The sequence below is a fragment of the Pavona decussata genome, unplaced genomic scaffold (assembly GCF_977016875.1).
Source record: "Pavona decussata unplaced genomic scaffold, jaPavDecu1.1 SCAFFOLD_215, whole genome shotgun sequence".
NCBI lineage: Eukaryota > Metazoa > Cnidaria > Anthozoa > Scleractinia > Agariciidae > Pavona > Pavona decussata.
Genome location: NW_028145620.1, coordinates 590,774 through 615,188, shown reverse-complemented (window position 1 = coordinate 615,188; position 24,415 = coordinate 590,774). Strand labels below are relative to the sequence as shown.

The following is a 24,415-nucleotide window of genomic DNA, read 5'->3' as shown; positions in this document are numbered from 1 at the left end:
TTACTTTACTTTACTTTACTTTACTTTACTTTACTTTACTTTACTTTACTTTACTTTACTTTACGTTACTTTACTTTACATCACTTTACTTTACTTTACTTTACTTTACTTTACTTTACTTTACTTTACTTTACTTTACTTTACTTTACTTTACTTTACTTTACATCACTTTACTTAGTTTTCTTTACTTTTCTTCACTTTACTTTACTTTACTTCACTTCACTTCACTTCACTTCACTTCACTTCACTTCACTTCACTTCACTTCACTTCACTTCACTTCACTTCACTTTACTACATGTTCTTTGTAAAATTTTGTAAAGCCCTTCATGCTTGGAAAATCGTCTTGGAATTAGCCTCAACAGGCCAATGACAGACAACCACAGAGAGGGGCTTGGGGGGGGGGGGGGGGGGGGGTATCGAACGCCGTAGGATTGAGAAACGAAGGACTTTGAAAAAGTCGTACTCTACCTGGACTTAAGAAATGGTTCTCACAACATCTGCCCCCGGTTTGGATATCGTGATTACTTTATTTGGAAAAATAATTTTCAATACGAAATTCCTTTTTTTGTTTTGTTCTTGTTTATGTTTTTTGGTTGCGTAGGAAATCAAACAATTAAAATGATGCCTAACAGAAATCTTTTGGTATAAGAAAAGTGTAGTATTTATTTCACTGGAAACTAGCACTTAGCAATATGGCTACGAAGTGCGGGCGGAGGTGTGCTTTGACAGATGTGAACTACTAGTAAGTTGAAAATAGCTTGGGAGAAATTGGCAGAATTGGCCTGTATGGCTTTTATACTTTAAGCTGAAGTAAAAAGAAAAAGTGACCAGTAAAATGCATGATCCATGGTACATGATTTGCCAATTTTCAAGAGCAAAATGTATTTGAAGCAGTTTGAAGTTTGTGGAGGAATTTTCACTTATCTTTCTTAAAGATCAAAATTCTCCACACGAACATTACTTCTTCACTTCTGAAATTCGTTTTAGTAATCAAAGTAACTAGTTTGCAGCTACTGAAAACGATATTTCCTCGGTGCCACTTCTAATGATAATTCATCCCACAAAGTGGGTAAAACGGTTTCTGGTAGCCCTTGTCTTTGGTTTTTTACTTAAACCAGCTTACAATCTAGCTTTATTTTATTCAATTTTCTGTATTCCTACAATATTCTAAGCCAGTATTTACATAAGCATATCTAAAAGGAGGCTACTGGATTGTTATTATTTTCGATATTGAAAACTTTATATTTATTTTCAAAAAGCTGAAATAACAAGGAACAAAAGGAAATGTGCATGTAAACACAAAGGCATAGCAAGAATGCTAAACAAAGGAATGCCTGAAATAAAGCCCCAACTGACTTCTGATAGAAGCGTTGCCTGAGGACACTGAAAAGGGCTAGCGAGGGAGGCTACTCTACCTGGATGCCTACAAAAGGCTACTGGGAATGTGCTTCAACAAACCAATGACAGACAGCAACAGAGAAAATTATTCAGTTCAGATTTTCGTCACGTTCCCAAAAAGCATTGGATTCTTATGGAGAATAATCTTGCCATCTAATTCAGTTTGGGAAGTTAAATAACAAGTAAAACATGATAAGACAGTAAAATAAACCAAAACCTTCAAAGGAATTCACGCATGGTTAACTTTCCTGTACAGTGGATTCTAGATTATAGAGTTGCCTTCTATTTGAGGTCGGAATTGAATATTATTTCTCGGGGAAGAAAAAAAGCGCCGAGCGTGAGCAAGTCAGGGGGAGGAGGGCTTATGTCGAGGCTTAAATTGAGCGCAACTTTTATTGATCAATTTAACAAGAACTTACAAGCTCGCGCTATAACAAACAAACACCACAGTCAGTTATATTACATCTTTTTAATTTATCAAAGCGACTTTTTTAAACATTGAGCTTGAATCAAGCCAACAGCGAGATTTTAACGACACCATTATCGAACCGAATGATCAAACAATCAAAAATAGCTCAACTTGAAATCAAGTGAGGCGGTGATTTTCAACCAGACCAAGGAAACTGTAACATAGGAACCATAGAAATTGTCACTAAAGAACGAAAATTTGCGGCTCGTTCTTCATGGAATTTTTATAGCTATGTGAACTTGCCTAATTTCGACAATCTTCAAGTTCTGTCCCTATTTCGAGAGACTCTTCAACATGAAGTGTTGCAGCAACCTATCTCGCAGACAGATCTAAAACCATCAGAAATAAAGGAAAATACAACATAAACGTATCATATAGTCCCATGGAAAGCGAATAAATGGCAAGAAAATAATTTACTTTGCATCCATTTCTACGGGACACATGCCTATTTATCAGATCATTTAGCAACATGGCTTCGGTCACGAAAGAAAAAAGCAGCGATGTTTTCGTAAATTTAGGCAATCAACTCGGCGGCAAAGCGCTTCAGGTTCACCATGTGAAGTACACGCTATCACAAAAAAGTTATGAGTCCCTTAATTTCCATAAAGCTGGTAGACTATCGCTGGCAGTAGACTATTGCGTGCTTCCCTGCTTGCTCAACTAATTAGAGCCAAGGCTGTACAAATGAACACGCGATAATCGTCCCCGCACTCTACATTGTAATGCGCATCATTTCCTACGACAAGCGGGCCCCGGATTCTAAACTGCGATAAACATTCTGTTTATCTTTCACCGTTTACCATCCATTTTAGTTAACGGGTAGAACGTTTATATCGAGCTTGGCTAGTTTAAAAAACAACTCTGAATATTCCAGCTTTGTATCTCTCACTCTTGTAGTCTCCTGAACATCTCAAGCCACCATTGCATGGCATTGCATGGCATGACGTGGCGTCGCATTGCACGCATTGTGTTGTATTGCGTATTGCATTTACTTATTTTATTTTTACATTTCCTTGCAGCCCTTTGCCCAACGGGCTGGTTTCCGGGTTTCCATGGATCTTGCTTTAAAATTTTTCACAAGTCAATGGGATGGAACGCTGCTAAATCCTTCTGCGTAGCATTAGGAGCAAACCTTGCAATTTTGAATTCACAAGCCAAAGTAGCAGCAGTTTCCTCAAAAATTAAATATTGGTCGTGGATTGCTTTGCACAGGGATCCGACGGACGGCTCCAAATGGCTTTGGATTGACGGATCACTCACTAATTACACAAACTGGGACAGCAACCAACCTAACAACTGGAGAGGCATTCAAGATTGTGTTGCAACCAAATTTGGGAAATGGCATGACATTCGCTGCAACCTAACTTTCCTCCCCATTTGTGAAAAAAGTCGTAAGTGAGAGGTCATTAAAACTAACTACAGTTATAGTCATTTCTAAAGGTAGTTGTTTTCAATTTCCGAGTATTTATTAAATATATTTAGTTCCCACTTAGTATTATTTTCTGTTAAACTTAATTAGTAATCATTCACCAGTAAAGCTTACAAGTCACAGGGTATACGCCACTTATGTCTTTCGATATCCGTTGAAGCGCTGGAGATAAATTATAAAAGTTTCAAGTATCCAAGCCATAAGGGGATATCCTCTGATGCCCCACAGTCTAGGAAGATTAAGTCGTCAGATTGAATATTCCTGAATATTTAACCCTGTTAGGCATGTGGGTTAATAGTTTTAGTTGGACTTTAAATAGATTTGTAATAAGACTGGTCACTTTGCATAAAATGTAATTGTCATATTCAATTTTCATCCAGCAATAGATTTCGCTAATAATTATTTTTATTTGTGTATTTTTATTTTATTATTATTATTATTATTATTATTATTATTATTATTATTATTATTATAATTTTTTTTTGTCGCTTATCATTATCGCTAATAACTATTGCGTCAACTTCTTTTGGCAGAGAGGTAACAAATATGAAATAACTTTTAAAAAAATTAACCTAACACTTTCTCATTCGAAACTGTCGCACTCTGGCTGTGCTCGAAAGTCAGTGGCGAGACCGCGAATTTTGTTCTAGAGAATACAATTTTTTCTCAGTTTGGCCATCATTAGAATGTCGCAGGTAATATGAAATTTACGTTCAGATCTTCAACTGCCTCAACCCTATCTAGACCGGTGGCGGGAGGTTCTACGCGCGGCGGCTTTGAACCTGATAACGGTTTTTTGAATTCTGAGAAAAGGGCATAAAACATCAAGCCTCTTTTCCAGAAATCTGTCTGAGAAAACTTTCATGTGCTCGGTAAGTGCTCATTGACTTTGATGTAACCATGGCAACCTTTTTTTTTACCGGCAGTTTTTTTTAATAGAAAATCCCTTTTTAAAATAAAGTAAAATTACATCTCCTACTTTAGTTTCTATGTTTTTAGCTTAAATTAGTGTTGCTTTATTGGTTTTGATTACTTTTTGCTTACTTCTGTTGCTTTCCTGACGTTTTGAGGAAATCCAGAAATCTAAATCCAAGTATCACATAAGTAACACGTCATGTGACGTCATCGCTTCCCGTTGGAGACGTCAAAGGAACATCTTTATAGCAGTGCAAAAAGACAGAAAAAGCCCGGTCTGCATAGAGTTAATGGCCTTGCGTCTGGTTACCTCTTGTATGATTTTCACTACTCGTGCGATTCCCACTCTTAGAAACACTCAAAATAAGGATCTTCTCTGTCTGCCCCTGCAAAGGCTTATCGAAATACAACGAGGCTAAAGCGTGGAATGAATTACCCAGCTACCTTAGAAGGAAGCATCCGTTTGAAAACTTAAGAAGGGTCTAAGTCTGCATTTCTATATAGCCAGTAGATTTAGATGTGAATGTAGCGACCAGTAGTTCAAAAGATTAGAACATTTGTAATTATTCATATTTCATCAATTTAGTTATTTAGTCATATGTTAATTAATTAGTTGGTCATATGTTAAGCAATTAGTAAGTTTTGTTACAGCTGTAGCCTCCATGTAAGCCTGCATAAGCTGAATTGGAACTGTCTGTAAATAAATAAATAAACTACCACAACCAATAAAAGATGCATCAGAAATAAAGATAGTGTAAAGATGTAGGCTTTACGAGGGTAGACTAAAATTTTCTCCTTAATAGTTTTAAATAATCTAAATTTGAAAAAATACGTGACACTTAAGTAACATCTAACTGCATTGAATTGGAAACATTAAGTCACGTGACCAATGGACTATTGTACCAAATTGTCTCAAATTTAGCGTTTTTAAGAGTGTGCTGTAAATTACCTTTCTTCTTTTAAAGTAGTATCTTCGTTTTGCAAGGTTCTAACGACGGTATTATTTAAAGTACAATGTTCTTCACTTTTATTCAACTTAGCAAGTTTAATTGAACAGCTTAACAAACGTCTAGGATCGCAGATATCCGCATTTTCATTTACGTAAAAGAGTGAAAATTAGCGCGAGACAGTGGTGATCCCGGTGGAAGCATTATGCTAGAAGTTGGGGCAACTCTGTATTTTGTTTCCACCTTAAAATTATAATACCTTCTATCGAGCTTTCTTTTTTATATTTTTACGATTTTTTAATTTAGAAATTGAAGTGTGGGCCGATTTTGTTTTCCAATTCCATCTGGATTACTTTCAAGCACTTTATCATGAGCACTCCTCGTGTTATAATAAATTATTCACTTTGTGTAAACTCGCTCAAAATGATTAGTTTTAATGCCTCTACAATAGAAGCAGAGGTCGTGTAAAGCAGCAAATTTGTTCACTTATTTGCGTCAAATGAAATAAAGCTTTAAAAAAGCATATTTACATGCACATTTGATCCAAAAATAAATTCTAAAAAAAAAATTGTACCTACGCCAGGGACCGCGCAGCATTTTTGTGATTGGGGGGGTGGTGGGGGGGGGGGGGGCTAAATAAAATGCCGAAGTCATTTTTAGCGCGCGCTGCAGGCGCAAGCGTCCTAGGAGGGTCCGGGGGCATGCTCCCCCGGAAATGTTTTAAAATAAATGCTTCTAAAATGGCTAAAAATACATCCCAATATAGCAGACACAGTGAATTATTTTATTATTGATCAGGCTCTTTTTTTTTTTTTTAACACCCTTTATTTAAATACGCAAATACACTTAGGCTGCTTACACTTATATAATTACTTACACTTATACAGTATCTGAATTTTACAAAGTACTTTTCTGTTAAGTTAAAAGAGAAAAAAAAAAGACAACTAAGTAATAGAGAAAAAGAAAAGAAAAGAAGACAAAAAATATTAAGATAACAAAAGAAGTTAAACAAAAAAACTACAAAATCGAGCCTCTGCATTAGCTTACATGTGTGAGTTACGAAAAAAAAAATGCATCACATCATTCATTTTGATTGAGAGCAGAAATTCTATTTAAGCACATTTTTCTAATTTCCATTGAATAGTAAGTTTGTTTACAAGTTCATCTAAAGACAATTCTTTCTGAAGGTGTTTAGAGGAGTAGATATATTGTTTGACCAAGATGATGAGTAAATCTAGCCTGCGTCTTTCGGGGTCCGAGAGCGCATCAGTTACATGATGCATATCACGAAAGACAATTTGTTAGTTTGAGAGTGTTATTGTAGTACCTTGGCACTGGTTGAACCACGATATAATTTGCGAGTAAAGTTTTACAGACTCCCTGCAATCAATGAAGGTGTGTTCTATTGAATCAGTACTAGAGCAATATATACATTTATCGTTATCCGCTAAATTAAATAGTTTGAGTTCTCTCCTTGTTACAGTTATTCTATGCAGAAAACGAAAACAAAATTGACGGAGTTTGTTATCCTTAGTAAAGCGGTATATATCTTGAAATTTATTTGACCAGTCAACAAATTTTTCTGGGAATTTATCCTGCCACTTTTTAACTCCAATTGGAACAATGGAGCCGTGATTATTGAACAACTGGTAATAATTTTTACAGCGCGCTTCAGTATAACCAAAAAAGGTTTTATTTAACGGAACGGATGCGGAAGTCGAAGAGAGATCCGCTGCAGGTATAACATTTATGCTGCTCTCCTTTTCAACTCAGATGGAATGGCTGTAATTCGTTGAAAGTAGTGCAAATAATTTGTGGTAATGTTAAATTTGTTGCTAAACCCTTCATATGATAAAAACTAGCCATTTGTATTTAGCACATCCTTTACTGATACAACTCCGCTATCAAACGATGACTTCCAAAATAAGGTAGCATTGTCTATGGTTATCGACTTGTTATTCCAAAGAATGAATTCGCCATTTGGAAGGATGTTAGTTGTATTCTTGAGATTTTGAAAGTACTGAAGAAGTTCTCGATAAAAAGAGAGGCAGACCTGTTTTCAAGAGTTTTACATTATAGTTGCATTTAAGGAGAAATAATAAGCTGCCATGTTTTCGAAAGTAGTAATTTGGGATTGCCTTCCATTTATCATCAGACGTGTCCAGTAGTCTACCAATCCAAGCTAGGCGTAACGATTTAATAACCGTGTGAAAATTAACAAAATTGATTCCCCCTTTTTCTACTGGTTGATACATAACTACTCTTTTTATCTTGTCTTTCCTGTTTTTCCATAGAAAGGCAAAGAGATTCTCCTGAACAGTTTTGATAATCGATTCTGGAACAGTCAGCATGGATGCTGCATAAACTAACTGTGATATACCTAAAGCTTTCGCCAATAAAAACTTGCCATATATCGTGAGATCTCTTGAGAGCCACAAGTTCAATTTTGTTTTCATTTTCTTTATCTTTGTGAGAAAGTTTTCTTCAGTACCTTTATATGTATTGTAGGATAGATGTACTCCAAGAACTTTAATGGGTTCTTTTGTCGTCTTAAAGTCAAGTACTTTCAAATTTCTATCTCTCATGGAACCCTTCCACATAGCTTTTGTTTTCTTCTTATTTAATTTTAAACCTGAAATATTTCCAAAACGATCCAAGATCTGTAAATAAGGTTTGAGTGATTCAACATTTTCCGTTATTATAGTGGCATCGTCAGCAAACTGTGAAATTTTGACCTCCTGGCCGTCTGGGAGGGAAATGCCTCTGTAATCTGGATCTTGGCGTATTTTTACTGCTAGCAATTTCACAGCGAGGATGAATAAAAGAGGACTTAGAGGACAAACTTGACGGACTCCTCTTGATATATTAAAATACGTTGTCAAAAACCCACCATTCATAACTGCACTTTGTCCCCCGTTATAAAAAAATTGAGATCCATTTTTTCACATTTGGGCCAAAATTGAAAGCGTTCAAAGCTTTAGTAATGAAATCCCATTCAAGGCTATCAAAAGCCTTTTCGAAGTCTATAAAGAGAAGCAATCCCGAAGTCTTTTTAGCATCTAGATATTCTATTATATCACTTAAAAGTCTTATGTTTTGGCCTATGTATCTCCCCTTGACAAATCCGGTTTGATCTGAAATAATTAATTTTGGAAGGTATTTTTCTATTCTTTTGGCCAAAGCCTTAGTCAAAATTTTATAATCGATGTTAAGTAAAGATATTGGACGCCAATTAGAGAGTTCAGTAAGGTCGCCGTCGGCTTTTTGGTATTAAAGTTATCATTCCTCTCCTTTGAGAAATAGATAGGGACCCGCTTTGAAAGGCTGCATTATAAGAATTTAGCAGATCTCTCTTCAAATGAGGTCATAAAAGGACTCATAAAATTCTTTAGTGAATCCATCTTCACCTGGAGTTTTGTTGTCCGGGAAAGAGCTCACCGCCTCTTTTAATTCCTCATATGTAAAATCGTGTTATAATGAATCTCGTTCCTCAATATTCAATTGAGGGATTTCAATACCCTCGACAAATGACTCAAAACTCTCGTTTTCACCTTGAAGTTCGCTATTAAGATTTTTTTTTTGGATGTATACATATTACTATAAAATTTTTCAAGTTCCTTCTCAATCTGTTTTGGATCTGTTATCGTATCTCCATCCTCTAATTTGACCTCGGGTATAAGTTTTTTTTTCATAGTTCGTCTTCTCCAAGTTGAAAAAATATTTTCTCGGTTTTTCTCCCTGTTCAAGCCATTTTGCTTTGGATCTAAAAATAGCTTCCTTTCCTCTATTTTCATATATCTTTTTCAATTCTTCCTTCGCGGCCTCGTACTCCACAAGAACATTTTGGTCTAAGGTTTCAAAATTCGTATTGCAAATTTTATTGTCAAGATCTTGTAATTCCTTTTGAAGTGTTAATTCACGTTTTTTAAGTTTGTATCTTTTTTCTTTAGAATATCTAATTGCCTTCATACGTATTTCCATTTTAATTAATTCCCACAATAATTGTTTATCTTTAACGTCGGCGTATTTCTCGTGTATTTGAGGATAATAGAATGCAATCTGTTCTTTAAAATCATCATCTCCTAGGAGAGAGTTATTGAATTTCCACGTGCCCGGGCCTCTCTTAAGTTCACTTCTAATGTTAATCTTCAAGAAAGTCGCCTTATGATCAGATTATTTATCAAGCTAATAAATACCAAATTTGAACTAAAATAACAAAACATTAAACACAACGAAAATCCCAATAATTACTTTTTAGCACGTTGACAAATCTAAATCAGTGAATTTACCGAAGTTGCGAAAACGGTTTTCATTTCGCTGAACAAATTCATTCGCTACATCTAGAAGCCCAATTTTATCTGTTCTTGCCTTGTGGGTATGCAATAAAGCTACATTATTAAAACGTTGCTGTTTCATGTCAGCACGCAACCATGTTTTCACTCTTCTAGCCATGGAAAACGACCGCTTACCTGTAGCACTTGTGGCAGGATTTACCAACAGGAGTTTACAAATAACAATAACCTCAGTTATCATGTGTCTCTCATGATCAGTAAGACTCTTAACCGCTTTCAAAACATCAGCAAAACAATTAATCTGCGCATCCTTGATCAACACTTCAAAAGTTCGAGTTGGGAAAAGAGATATCCAGTTCTTACATCGTCAGCATAATTTTTTTTTCATTTAGGGGGGGGGGGGGATGTAAGGTAAGGGCTCGAACGCCGTAGGATTGGGAAACGAAGGACTTTGAGAAAGTCTTAGTTATCCTAGTTTAGAGCCTGAAAATTTAGGCGGAGAACATACAAGTTTACATTAGGAAAAATTACAGAACAATTGTTTTAGCATGTGCATGGATTACGTAACAATTGCGACATGCTTATTGAAGTACAGAAACAGGCAGGGGCCAGTAAGTACTAGTTCAGGGAAACCTATTCTGGCTATTTCCTATTTTTTTCCATAATAAAAGTGACGTAGCTCGTAGAGTGTTTACGGTACAAGCGCTACATGTCAATATCCCACGCTTTGATCGAACTGCCGCCAACTTGGTTTGTAATGACAAGCCCAACTGGGCTGCGAGTGGGATGAGAAAGACGATTAAAACGCAATACAACAGTTTTATATACGTAACCCCCGCAATACTGTCTCTGCACCAGCGGTCAACTAATTTTATGCGGGCAAATTAATTCCAGCCCAGCCGGGCCTTGATGGTTCAAATGTATGCTTTTCGCATATTTCACTTTCATCTCTCCCAGTTGATATTTTGTCACTCCTATCAAGCAGATAGTGGGAATAAAGTGTAACATTCACTAAAAGAAAAATTATTTTAATTTAAGCAACATGATAGTTAATTTGAATCAATGGCAAGTGTCAGCCTATAAGGCACAAGTTTCTGTCGCATATTTCATTTGCGGTGTCAGAATTGCTGTTTATTTACTTTACCAGGATGTGCTTCAGTGGTAAACAATACATTGGAAAGCCCCTTATATCCCAACAACTATCCACCCGGAATGCACTGTGTTTACAATGTTTCTATTCCACATGGCAAGGCGCTGAAAATTTACTTCCAAATGTTTGACTTGGAGCCAAGTTCTTCATGTAGGTAAGGAAAACGAAGAAAAGCACTTGAAAATAGATTATAATTGACAATTACGCATTTGATACTCAGGACTCTTTTTGATAGCAGGTCAACTCGTTTGTGCTGCGTAGCATGGCCACCCTGAGTTTAATGAAATAAAGCTGTCTGCCTGTCTGCAACATTCAATTTGTTTCCACAGGATTTAAAAATAATATTCCGAGGGAATGTGGTATTGAAGATTTATACTTCATTTAGTCATAGGGGTAGTGAGAAATAATGTTTATCCTTCGTTTAAGGAAGACTGTTTTGCCTTGCCGGAAAGTACCATAGGTTTATGACTCAATAGCTGGCCACCCTAGGTCTGATCTCTTGCATGCGACCACCTCCTGTAAGCGACCACCTAGCCTACAAAAATTGGATGGTCGGTAACGGTAGATTCAACAGTATACTAAAGAATGGTAATGGGAGTGATAATACAAAGGCTGTTAATGAGGCAAAAGATAATCAGCCCCAATGTCCCCTGGGACTAAAATCAATTGCCACCCCAGGCTTTTCAGATTGACAGTTTTTTCACTTATCCCTTGTCCACGTGAGTGATTTGAGCGATATGAACTTTGGAAGGATTATCCAACAAAATATTAACTAGTGATTTGAACGACTTAAAATGACAAAGGGTTCATGATTCTTTAAATTGATTTATTTTCATAAAAGAAGCCATTTATCTTGAAAGTGTTGATGAGACATTTTCACTAACTTTATACTTAAATGTTCTTGCAGGTCAGATTATGTCAAAATAATAAATGACAATAACGTGCTTGTCGGCAGATACTGTGGTGAGCAGTTTGGAAAAGAAGTCTTTGTATTTGGAAAATACGCGGTGATAACATTCCACTCGGATTCTTCCACTCAAAAAAGAGGATTTCGGACGTTCTTCACTTTTATTCAATTGAGTAAGTTTAATGGGACAAAATATTTGAGCAAACGTTTCTGCAGTCACTTGTGATTTTTTGAGTCTTCTTTCGACCCTTCTTTCTCCCTCGCCGGTGAAAAATATGAAATAATCCTCCTCTGCCATTGCTAGTATTTAAGTATTAAGACATACAATATATATAAAAGTGAAGACAAACACAATCAGAGCTATCCCACGAATTATCAACTGCGGCAGAAAACATTGAGCGGAAAGCAGTTGTATCGTTATTTGTTGTTGTTTCATTTATTATTATATCCGGGTGAACGTCAGATTCTCTTCCGTTTGGAATCTCATTTGTAAAAAAATTAAAATCCAAAATTCGATTTTTTTGTTTTCCAATACCATACGGAAACAAAAAAGAAAATTCATATCCGTTTTTCATGCTATAGGAAAACGAAATACAAAAATGGAAGCTCGAATTCCGTTCTCCAAAAACAAAAGACGAAAAATGGAAATGGAAATTGGAATTCCGTTTTCCAAAGTGGTAGAAAAACGAAAAACGAAAATAGAACTATGAATTCCGTTTCTTAATGTTGTAGCAAAACGGAAAACAACAACGAAAGTTGAATTTCATTTTTCGATGCCAAAAAAAAAACGGTTGGCACTAAGGAGATTGGGCAAGCACTTCTCGTGTTATAAGAAATTATTGACGCTTTGTAAACTCGCTCAAAATGATAAGTTTGATTGCTTTTAAAACAGAAGCAGAAGTCGTGTAAAACAGCAAATTTGTACACTAATTTGCGTCATATGCAAGAAAGCTTTAAAAAAGCGCATCTGCATACACATTTGAGCCATAAATAAATTCTATAAAAAATTGTACTTATGCATTGTCTTTGTGAAAAAAGCACAATTAAATCTTGAACAAATATGGCATTTACCATCATTGCTATGGGTAGCAAATCTAGTGTAAAATCAATCTTTGCTCTTAAGCAAACTAAGCCAAATTTGTGGAAATGTGGCATTTGCTTCAGATTTGCTATAGTTTTGTTATCCATGTAAATCCATTCTTTCGTTCCCTGAAATATTGACATTGAATAAATTACTTTACATTACTTTACTTTACTTTAGTTTACTTTACTTTACTTTACTTTACTTTACTTTACTTTACTTTACTTTACTTTATTTTATTTTACTTTACTTTACTTTACTTTACTTTACTTTACTTTACTTTACTTTACTTTACTTTACTTTACTTTACTTTACTTTACTTTACTTTACTTTACTTTACTTTACTTTACTTTACTTTACTTTACTTTACTTTACTTTACTTTACTTTACTTTACTTTACTTTACTTTACTTTACTTTACTTTACTTTACTTTACTTTACTTTAATTTACTTGACTTGACTTTACTTGACCTGACCTGACCTGACCTGACTTGACTTGACTTGACGTCAGAAGGAAGGAGTAGAAAAATGGAGCTCTCTCACGCCACTTAAGGCAAACATTCTTCTAGTCGAACTTTTCCAGGTGATCCTTTTCCGTTCTTCTTAGTAGCGAGGGATTTGTTTTTGAATATAAGCCTGTCACCTCTTTCGACACAATCTTCATCACCTTTTCGAAGATGTGCTTTACCTGGTAAATTTCCCCAAGGTTCGCCGAATTTCACGTTCGAGTTGAGGTCGATTGAGGAGGGAACTGTTGCGGATTACTGATACGCTGAACTGGTGATAAAACCGCGAGGACGTCGTTAAGCGGGTTCGCACCAGCAAGCGGTGGTTGATTATTACTAAAAGAAGAAACACAAGCGGTAGGTCTAGAAATATCCCCGGCCGTGCCAAATTGTAGACTTCTCGAGTAATTTGCGTCGATCATCGACGACAAGTTCTGAACTGCTCTACTTTGCACTTGACTTTCATCCGCAGCGCGAAGTAAACATTTGGCTCTTGGCCTACCTTTTTTTTTATTATTTATTTATCTAACGTAAAATCTTCAGTATTACAATATAAAAATAAAGTATTAAAAACTTCACTTCATGAAAAACTTCATGAGTCGCGAATTTCGACCAAGTTCTTCTTCCTTTTCAGTTGCGCGCTGAAACTTGAGCTGTCACTTGTAACACATCGCCTTGCAGATAAACACAACTTGCTGCTGGTATAGCAGCTGATGGCGAACTCTAACGAACAATTGATAATTTCAACAAAATTATGCGCACTATTCCCGAGAATAAATACTCTTTCATTAGCAGCTGTGGGCGAAGAACACACGAAACACTTTGAGCTTTCGTCCACTACTTTTGTCGGTGTTTCGGCTTTGTCCGCAATAGAAAAACTGGTAAAAACCAGTCTTACGATCTGGCGGAAGTCCAGTTGTCATTTTTTCGCGCGAAAACGTACGTCATTCTCGCCTTGCTGATACATGATTGCCCCCCTTAATTGACTGCAAAAAACAGTGGGAAAGGAGTGTGGTTCGAATGTGAGCAGCCGTTTGTGAGGAGAAGCGTTGCCTGAGGACACTAAAAAGGGCTAGCGAGGGAGGCTACTCTACCTGGATGCCTACAAAAGGCTACTGGGAATATGCTTCAACAAACCAATGACAGACAGCAACAGGGAAAATAATTCAGTTCAGATTGTCGTCACGTTCCCAAAAAGCATTGGATTCTTATGGAGAATAATCTTGCAATCTAACTCAGTTTGGGAAGTTAAATAACAAGTAAAACATGATAAGACAGTAAAATAAACCAAAAACTTCAAAGGAATTCACGCATGGTTAACTTTCCTGTACAGTGGATTCTAGATTATAGAGTTGCCTTCTATTTGAGGTCGGAATTGAATATTATTTCTCGGGGAAGAAAAAAAGCGCCGAGCGCGAACAAGTCAGGGGGAGGAGGGCTTATGTCGAGGCTTAAATTGAGCGCAACTTTTATTGATCAATTTAACAAGAACTTACAAGCTCGCGCTATAACAAACAAACACCACAGGCAGTTATATTACATCTTTTTAATTTATCAAAGCGACGTTTTTAAACATTGAGCTTGAATCAAGCCAACAGCGAGATTTTAACGACACCATTATCGAACCGAATGATCAAACAATCAAAAATAGCTCAACTTGAAATCAAGCGAGGCGGTGATTTTTAACCAGACCAAGGAAACTGTAACATAGGAACCATAAAAATTGTCACTAAAGAACGAAAATTTGCGGCTCGTTCTTCATGGAATTTTTATAGCTATGTGAACTTGCCTAATTTCGACAATCTTCAAGTTCTGTCCCTATTTCGAGAGACTCTTCAACATGAAGTGTTGCAGCAACCTATCTCGCAGACAGATCTAAAACCATCAGAAATAAAGGAAAATACAACATAAACGTATCATATAGTCCCATGGAAAGCGAATAAATGACAAGAAAATAATTTACTTTGCATCCATTTCTACGGGACACATGCCTATTTATCAGATCATTTAGCAACATGGCTTCGGTCTTTAAAGAAAAAAGCAGCGATGTTTTCGTAAATTTAGGCAATCAACTCGGCGTTAAAGCGCCTCAGGTTTACAATGTGAAGTACACGTTATAACAAAAAAGTTATGAGTCCCTTAATTTCCATAAAGCTGGTAGACTATCGCTGGCAGTAGCTTGCCTGCTTGCTAAACTAATTAGAGCTAAGGCTGTACAAATGAACACGCGCTAATCGTCCCCGCACTCTACATTGTAATGCGCATCATTTCCTACGACAAGCGGGCCCCGGATTCTAAACTGCGATAAACATTCTGTTTATCTTTCACCGTCTACCATCCATTTTAGTTAACGGGTAGAACGTTTATATCGAGCTTGGCTAGTTTAAAAAACAACTCTGAATATTCCAGCTTTGTATCTCTCACTCTTGTAGTCTCCTGAACATCTCAAGCCACCATTGCATGGCATTGCATGGCATGACGTGGCGTCGCATTGCACGCATTGTGTTGTATTGTGTATTGCATTTACTTATTTTATTTTTACATTTCCTTGCAGCCCTTTGCCCAACGGGCTGGTTTCCGGGTTTCCATGGATCTTGCTTTAAAATTTTTCACAAGTCAATGGGATGGAACGCTGCTAAATCCTTCTGCGTAGCATTAGGAGCAAACCTTGCAATTTTGAATTCACAAGCCAAAGTAGCAGCAGTTTCCTCAAAAATTAAATATTGGTCGTGGATTGCTTTGCACAGGGATCCGACGGACGGCTCCAAATGGCTTTGGATTGACGGATCACTCACTAATTACACAAACTGGGACAGCAACCAACCTAACAACTGGAGAGGCATTCAAGATTGTGTTGCAACCAAATTTGGGAAATGGCATGACATTCGCTGCAACCTAACTTTCCTCCCCATTTGTGAAAAAAGTCGTAAGTGAGAGGTCATTAAAACTAACTACAGTTATAGTCATTTCTAAAGGTAGTTGTTTTCAATTTCCGAGTATTTATTAAATATATTTAGTTCCCACTTAGTATTATTTTCTGTTAAACTTAATTAGTAATCATTCACCAGTAAAGCTTACAAGTCACAGGGTATACGCCACTTATGTCTTTCGATATCCGTTGAAGCGCTGGAGATAAATTATAAAAGTTTCAAGTATCCAAGCCATAAGGGGATATCCTCTGATGCCCTACAGTCTAGGAAGATTAAGTCGTCAGATTGAATATTCCTGAATATTTAACCCTGTTAGGCATGTGGGTTAATAGTTTTAGCGACAACACCTTGCATCATACGGGACTTTAAATAGATTTGTAATAAGACTGGTCACTTTGCATAAAATGTAATTGTCATATTCAATTTTCATCCAGCAATAGATTTCGCTAATAATTATTTTTATTTGTGTATTTTTATTTTATTATCATTATTATTATTATTATTATTATTATTATTATTATTATTATTATAATTTTTTTTTGTCGCTTATCATTATCGCTAATAACTATTGCGTCAACTTCTTTTGGCAGAGAGGTAACAAATATGAAATAACTTTTAAAAAAATTAACCTAACACTTTCTCATTCGAAACTGTCGCACTCTGGCTGTGCTCGAAAGTCAGTGGCGAGACCGCGAATTTTGTTCTAGAGAATACAATTTTTTCTCAGTTTGGCCATCATTAGAATGTCGCAGGTAATATGAAATTTACGTTCAGATCTTCAACTGCCTCAACCCTATCTAGACCGGTGGCGGGAGGTTCTACGCGCGGCGGCTTTGAACCTGATAACGGTTTTTTGAATTCTGAGAAAAGGGCATAAAACATCAAGCCTCTTTTCCAGAAATCTGTCTGAGAAAACTTTTATGTGCTCGGTAAGTGCTCATTGACTTTGATGTAACCATGGTAACCTGTTTTTTTTTTACCGGCAGTTTTTTTTTAATAGAAAATCCCTTTTTAAAATAAAGTAAAATTACATCTCCTACTTTAGTTTCTATGTTTTTAGCTTAAATTAGTGTTGCTTTATTGGTTTTGATTACTTTTTGCTTACTTCTGTTGCTTTCCTGACGTTTTGAGGAAATCCAGAAATCTAAATCCAAGTATCACATAAGTAACACGTCATGTGACGTCATCGCTTCCCGTTGGAGACGTCAAAGGAACATCTTTATAGCAGTGCAAAAAGACAGAAAAAGCCCGGTCTGCATAGAGTTAATGGCCTTGCGTCCGGTTACCTCTTGTATGATTTTCACTACTCGTGCGATTCCCACTCTTAGAAACACTCAAAATAAGGATCTTCTCTGTCTGCCCCTGCAAAGGCCGTATCGAAATACAACGAGGCTAAAGCGTGGAATGAATTACCCAGCTACCTAAGAAGGAAGCATCCGTTTGAAAACTTAAGAAGGGTCTAAGTCTGCATTTCTATATAGCCAGTAGATTTAGATGTGAATGTAGCGACCAGCAGTTCAAAAGATTAGAACATTTGTAATTATTCATATTTCATCAATTTAGTTATTTAGTCATATGTTAATTAATTAGTTGGTCATATGTTAAGCAATTAGTAAGTTTTGTTACAGCTGTAGCCTCCATGTAAGCCTGCATAAGCTGAATTGGAACTGTCTGTAAATAAATAAATAAATAAATAAATAAACTACCACAACCAATAAAAGATGCATCAGAAATAAAGATAGTGTAAAGATGTAAGCTTTACGAGGGTAGACTAAAATTTTCTCCTTAATAGTTTTAAATAATCTAAATTTGAAAAAATACGTGACACTTAAGTAACATCTAACTGCATTGAATTGGAAACATTAAGTCACGTGACCAATGGACTATTGTACCAAATTGTCTCAAATTTAGCGTTTTTAAGAGTGTGCTGTAAATTATATTTCTTCTTTTAAAGTAGTATCTTCGTTTTGCAAGGTTCTAACGACGGTATTATTTAAAGTACAATGTTCTTCACTTTTATTCAACTTAGCAAGTTTAATTGGACAGCTTAACAAACGTCAAGGATCGCAGATATCCGCATTTTCATTTACGTAAAAGAGTGAAAATTAGCGCGAGACAGTGGTGATCCCGGTGGAAGCATTATGCTAGAAGTTGGAGCAACTTTGTATTTTGTTTCCACCTTAAAATTATAATACCTTCCATCGAGCTTTCTTTTTTATATTTTTTAGATTTTTTAATTCAGAAATTGAAGTGTGGGCCGATTTTGTTTTCCAATTCCATCTGGATTACTTTCAAGCACTTTATCATGAGCACTCCTCGTGTTATAATAAATTATTCACTCTGTGTAAACTCGCTCAAAATGATTAGTTTTAATGCTTCTACAATAGAAGCAGAGGTGGTGTAAAGCAGCAAATTTGTTCACTTATTTGCGTCAAATGAAATAAAGCTTTAAAAAAGCATATTTACATGCACATTTGATCCAGAAATAAATTCTATAAAAAAAATTGTACCTACGCCAGGGACCGCGCAGCATTTTTGCGATTAAGGGGGGGGGGGGGGGGGGGCTAAATAAAATGCTGAAGTCATTTTTAGCGCGCGCTGCAGGCGCAAGCGTCCTAGGGGGACCGGGGGCATGCTCCCCCGGAAATGTTTTAAAAGAAATGCTTCTAAAATGGCTAAAAATACATCCCAATACAGCAGACACAGTGAATTAATTTATTATTGATCAGGCTAATAGATACCAAATTTGAACTAAAATAACAATGGATAACACACAAGGAAAATCCCAATAATTACTTTTTAGCACGTTGACAAATCTAAATAAGTGAATTTACCAAAGTTGCGAAAACGGTTTTCATTTCGCTGAACAAATTCATTCGCTACATCTAGAAGCCCAATTTTATCTGTTCTCGCCTTGTGGGTATGCAATAAAGCTACATTATTAAAACGTTGCTGTTCCATGTTAGCACGCAACCACGTTTTCACTCTTCTTGCCATGGAAAACGACCGCTCACCTGTAGCACTTGTGGCAGGATTTACCAACAGGAGTTTACAAATAACAATAACCTCAGTTATCATGTGTCTCTCATGATCAGTAAGACTCTTAACCGCTTTCAAAACATCAGCAAAACAATTAATCTGCGCATCCTTGATCAACACTTCAAAAGTTCGAGTTGGGAAAAGAGATATCCAGTTCTTACATCGTCAGCATAATTTTCTTTCATTTAGTCCATTTGTGAGGATACGTCTTGCGAGCTCAAAACGCCTATCAGAAGAGATTCCATATTGGAATATACTTTGAAACTAGGCTGATCAAAACATTCTTCAATGGACGAGACTATTAAATCTAATGCTTCAAAGTAATCCTATCTCACGAATAGTGCTTCAAAGTAACTTTCAATTGAAAAATTTTTTTTCCAAAATTATTTGGGGGGGGGGGGTTGAAGTCCCCTTAGCCCCCCCCGGCTCCGCAGTCCTTGTAACGCATTGTATTTGTGCAAAAGCACAAATCTTGAACACATCTGACATTTACCATCATCGCTATGGGTAGCAAATCTTGTGCAAAATCGATCTTTCCTCTCAAGCAAACTAAGACAAATTTATGCAAATGTGGCATTTGCTTCACATTTGCTTTAGTTTAGTTATCCATGTAAACCCATTGTTTCGTTCAGTGAATTATTGACATTGAATAAATTACTTTACTCTACCATACGTCACTTCACTTCACTTTACTTTATCTTCTTTTTAAAATTTCGAAAAGCCCTGGGATGGGTGATTTGAGTTCGTTTCTGTTGGAAAAGCCTCTTTGAATAAGCCTCAACAGACCAATGACAGACAACCACAGAGAGTGGGTCGGGGGGGGGGGGGGGGGGTGGAGTAAGGGCTCGAACGCCGTAGGATTGGGAAACGAAGGACTTTGAGAAAGTCTTAGTTATCCTAGTTAAGAGCCTGAAAATTTAGACGGAGAACGTACAAGTTTACATTAGGAAAAATTACAGAACAATTGTTTTAGCATTTGCATGGATTACGTAACAATTGCGACATGCTTATTGAAGTACAGGAACAGGCAGGGGCCAGTAAGTACTAGTTCAAGGAAACCTATTTAGGCTATTTCCCATTTTTTTTCCATAATAAAAGTCACTTAGCTCTTAGAGTGTTTACGGTACAAGCGCTACATGTCAATATCCCACGCTTCGATCGAACTGCCGTCAACTTGGTTTGTTATGACGAGCCCAACTGAGCTGCAAGTGGGATAAGAAAGGCAAGAAAACCGCCATACAACCTAACGAGGGTCTCCCTCCGTAGTTTTGGTGGTGTCCACAGGTTACGCTCGCCATTTTTAAACAAGATGGGGCCATTTTGATCTTGAAATTCAAACAGGAAAACAAGGGACTGTAAACAGTTTTATACGTAGCCACCACACTACTGTCTCTGCACCAGCGGCCAACAAATTTTATTCGGGCAAATTAACTTCAGCCCAGCCAGTCCTTGATGGTTCAAATATATGCTTTTCGCTTATTTCAATTTCATCTCTTCTTTCCTTAACTGCTTGGTCAATAATAAAGTGCAACATTCACTAGAATAAAAATTATTTTAATTTAATCAACATGAAATGAAACAAATTATTTTCAATCACGTGATAGTTAATTTAAATCAATCGCAAGTGTCAGCCTATATGGCCCTTATTTCTGTTGTATGTTTCATTTGTGGTGTCAGAAATACTGTTTATTTACTTTACCAGGATGTGCTTCAGTGGTAAACAATACATTGGAAAGTCCCTTATATCCCAACAACTATCCACCCGGAATACACTGTGTTTACAATGCTTCTATTTCACATGGCAAGGCACTGAAGATTTACTTCCAAATGTTTGACTTAGAGCCGAGTTCTTCATGTAGGTAAGTAAAACGAAGAAAAGCAATTGAAAATAGATTATAATTGACAATTATTTGATACTCAGCATACCGGAAAGTACCATAGGCTTATGATTCAATAGCTGGCCACCCTAGGTCTGATCTCTTGCAAGCGACAACCTCCCGTAAGCGACCACCTAGCCTACAAAAATTGGATGGTCGGTAACGGTAGATTCAAAAGTATACTAAAGAATGGTAATGGGAGTGATAATACAACGGCTGTTAATAAGGCGAAAGATAATCAGCCCCACTGTCCCTTGGGACTAAAATCAATTGCCACCCCAGGCATTTCAGATTAACGGTTTTTCAATTTAATCCTTGTCCACGTGACTGATTTGAGCGATATGATATAAGTTCTAATCCTGCTTAATTATCAGTCACATCTTTAAGAGCGAAAATAAGGGAGCAGAGACGGTCTAGCTCTTACAATACGTGAATTTCTCTCAATTTATATTTAGAATCTCCGCATACGGAAGTCTTTTTGCCTTGAAGTCCTCAAACACGACCTGGTGATCCGATGACTTCAGTACCTTGAGACCAAAAATGCAAACTGTAGTCTGTGTAGCAAGTCTTTCGTCCCAACGTTTACGCATAGAATTAATAAAAGTAAGGGGAAAAAAAATCAACAATTAGACTCGCACAAGGAGCAGGGGCGCAGGGATGGGGGGTTAGAACATAATACAGGCTCAATGTGCAGGGCAATTGCAAATCAAATTTGTTGATTCACGTATATGAACATGAGTGACAAAGGGTCATGAAGACTTACAAGGCGTCTGATGAAACTCTGTTAAAAAAATAGAAGCTGACAATGGTCACATATCGTGAATCGTGGCACTTAAAGTAGCTTCCTTTACTTAAATCAACAAATCCCATTTACCCGGTGAATTTATTAATAACCCGAATTATCGTCAAGTTTTACTCCCCTACGTACCGTATAGACTTTTTGCGTAAAAGTCGAACCGAAAGCAAACTTTTGAGCTTTAGGGCAAGGGGAATAGAAATCGCGTTACCTGACGTCTTCCCAATATAGACGGACATACACAAAAACGACATAATTTGCACTGAACTGTTTGCGAAGCAGACGTCTCTTGTTTTCTCTTGTTAGAATCACATCCAAAAAAGATTAACAATCTCGGTCGTGCAACGCGTATTTGAGTCTCTTGCGAGCTTCAAAGAACGAATCGGTCGGTCTTTTCATACTGCATAGTACATCTAATGTTTAGCGTGTATATCCGGCTACAATGACACCAAGAGTGAGTTATAGGGTTCGGTTTCATGGTAACGATGATGGCATCAGATTCGCTTTAATGCCATTGCAAAAGTGTAACAAATCAGTCTCTCGGCTGCGAACAGTCGCTGCTCTAACGAAGTCCAAAGACACATAATCTGTCCGACTCGGATGATGGGTAAGTTCTTTTCTTGGCGCTGAATGATCAGTGGAAATAAGAAAAAGTCACCAATTGAAAAAGAGGGGATGTGGAAGTGCCCTTTGCGGGTCGCGCCGAATTGAACTTTGGAAGGATTATTCAACAAGTACAAAATAAAAACTGGTGATTTCAACGGCTGAAAAGGACAAAGGGTTTAAATTGATTTATTTTCATAAACGAAGCGATTTAACTTTAAAGTTTTGATGAAACACTTTCATTAACTTTATGCTTAAATTTTTTTTGCAGGTCGGATTATTTCAAAATAATGGATCATAAAAACGTGCTTGTCGGCAAATACTGTGGTGAGCAGTCTGGAAAAGAAATCTTTGTATCTGGAAAACACGTGGTTTTAACATTCCACTCGGATTCCTCCACTCAAGAAAGAGGATTTCGGATTTTTTTCACTTTTATTCAATTTAGTAAGTTTAATGGCCTAGCTTAACAAACGTCAAGGATCGCAGATATGCTCATTTTTATTTACGTAAAAGAGTGATAATGAGAGCGAGACACTGGTGATCCCCGTGGAAGCATCATGCTAAAAGTTGGAGCAACTTTGTATTTTGTTTCCACCTTAAAATTATAATACCTTCTGTTAAGCTTTCTTTTTATGATTTTAGGATTTTTTAATTTAGAAATTGAAATGTGGGCCGATTTTGTTTTCCAATTCCATCTGGATTATCGTCAAGCACTTTATCATGAGCACTTCTCGTCTTATAACAAATTATTGACTCTCTGTAAACTCGCTCAAAATGATAAGTTTGAATGCTTTTACAACAGAAGCAGAAGTCGTGTAAAACAGCAAATTTGTTCACTAATTTGCGTCATATGCAAGAAAGCTTTAAAAAAGCGCATTTGCATGCCCATTTGATCCATAAATAAATCCTTAATGTCACTATTCCGCATATACTTTAAATTATTATTGTTTAACAAAGCATGCAGCTAGATAACAGTATTGAGACAAAGTAAACAGACAACAAGGTGGCGTAATTGGGGGACACATCCCCGTGGCAGGTTAATACGACTTCGGGTTATGTGCGCAAAACAAACGTAAGCCTCACTTACCTCCCCACTAACGTGGGGTAGGACAAGAGTATTGGCAGAGCCTTTCTTATCTCCCCGGCACCATACGGGCTGGATCGGACAAGATAAAGGCAAAGGTATGAGATGGCAAGATACGAGCAATGCCAAGAGCTTGAGGGAAGTCGCAACGCAGACTTAACCGAACCACAAGGAGTGACCCCAAGTTTAATGAATATATAACAATCCTCCTCCAAAGGGAGGGAGGGTGGGTAAACAAAATTCTTAAACGTGTTTGCGTTCGTGCAATACTGCCAGGATAATGCCCTGGGATAGTGTTCTGACGCTTTTATAGCGAGACAGTGACTCAAAGTTCGGCCAATAGGTACAAACGTACTGTAAACTAAAGGACACAACGTGGCAAACTACTAGCCATCAATAGGGCTTTACAAAACGAGAACCAATCCCAGCAAAGGTAAGATTCATTTCTAGACAATTGTGCAACATATTGGTACAATTTCCTAGCCATGAAAGGCTTTTATCCTAACCCTACTGAATAGAGAGTATTCATTTATGAATGAGGCTTTCGTGTATACATTGTTGTCTGGGGTCGACACAACATTGCGTGACCAGCCACCCCTAAGGCGTCACGTTCCATTAAGCGCATTTTACCGTTCGGTAAAAGCCTTATATAAAAAGTTGTACCTACGCATTGTGTTTGTGCAAAAGCACAGATCTTGAAGTAATATATCAAACACGAGAAAGCGTTTTTCATCAGATATCCAAACACTGAGAAGTAGGTTGAAAAAACGAGGCGCAGTCGAGCTTTTTTAAACGACTTCGAGGTGTTTGGATATCTGATGAATCACACTTTCGAGTGTTTGATATGGCTTCTCAAATGAGCAATAATTCTTGGAGAAATTCAAGGCTAAAGTTGGCAAAATTTTATGGTAATTAGGATCACACATCCAAATTTCGGTCACAGTAGTGATTTTCTTTGTTTTCTCTTGATGAATTATTAATGAGTTTGAGAA

At 36.9% G+C, this 24,415-nt stretch overlaps 1 protein-coding gene across 1 annotated transcript in view; it reads left to right on the top strand.

Moving 5' to 3' along the window:
• Positions 1 to 24,415, top strand: part of LOC146459869 (dorsal-ventral patterning tolloid-like protein 1) — a 63,214-nt gene that overhangs the window by 29,316 nt on the left and 9,483 nt on the right. The window contains exons 9-12 of the mRNA XM_085088763.1: positions 10,599 to 10,755; positions 11,509 to 11,681; positions 20,766 to 20,922; positions 22,563 to 22,795. Of these exons, the coding sequence (XP_084944889.1) occupies positions 10,599 to 10,755; positions 11,509 to 11,681; positions 20,766 to 20,922; positions 22,563 to 22,795 (720 nt within the window). The remainder of the gene's footprint in view (positions 1 to 10,598; positions 10,756 to 11,508; positions 11,682 to 20,765; positions 20,923 to 22,562; positions 22,796 to 24,415) is intronic.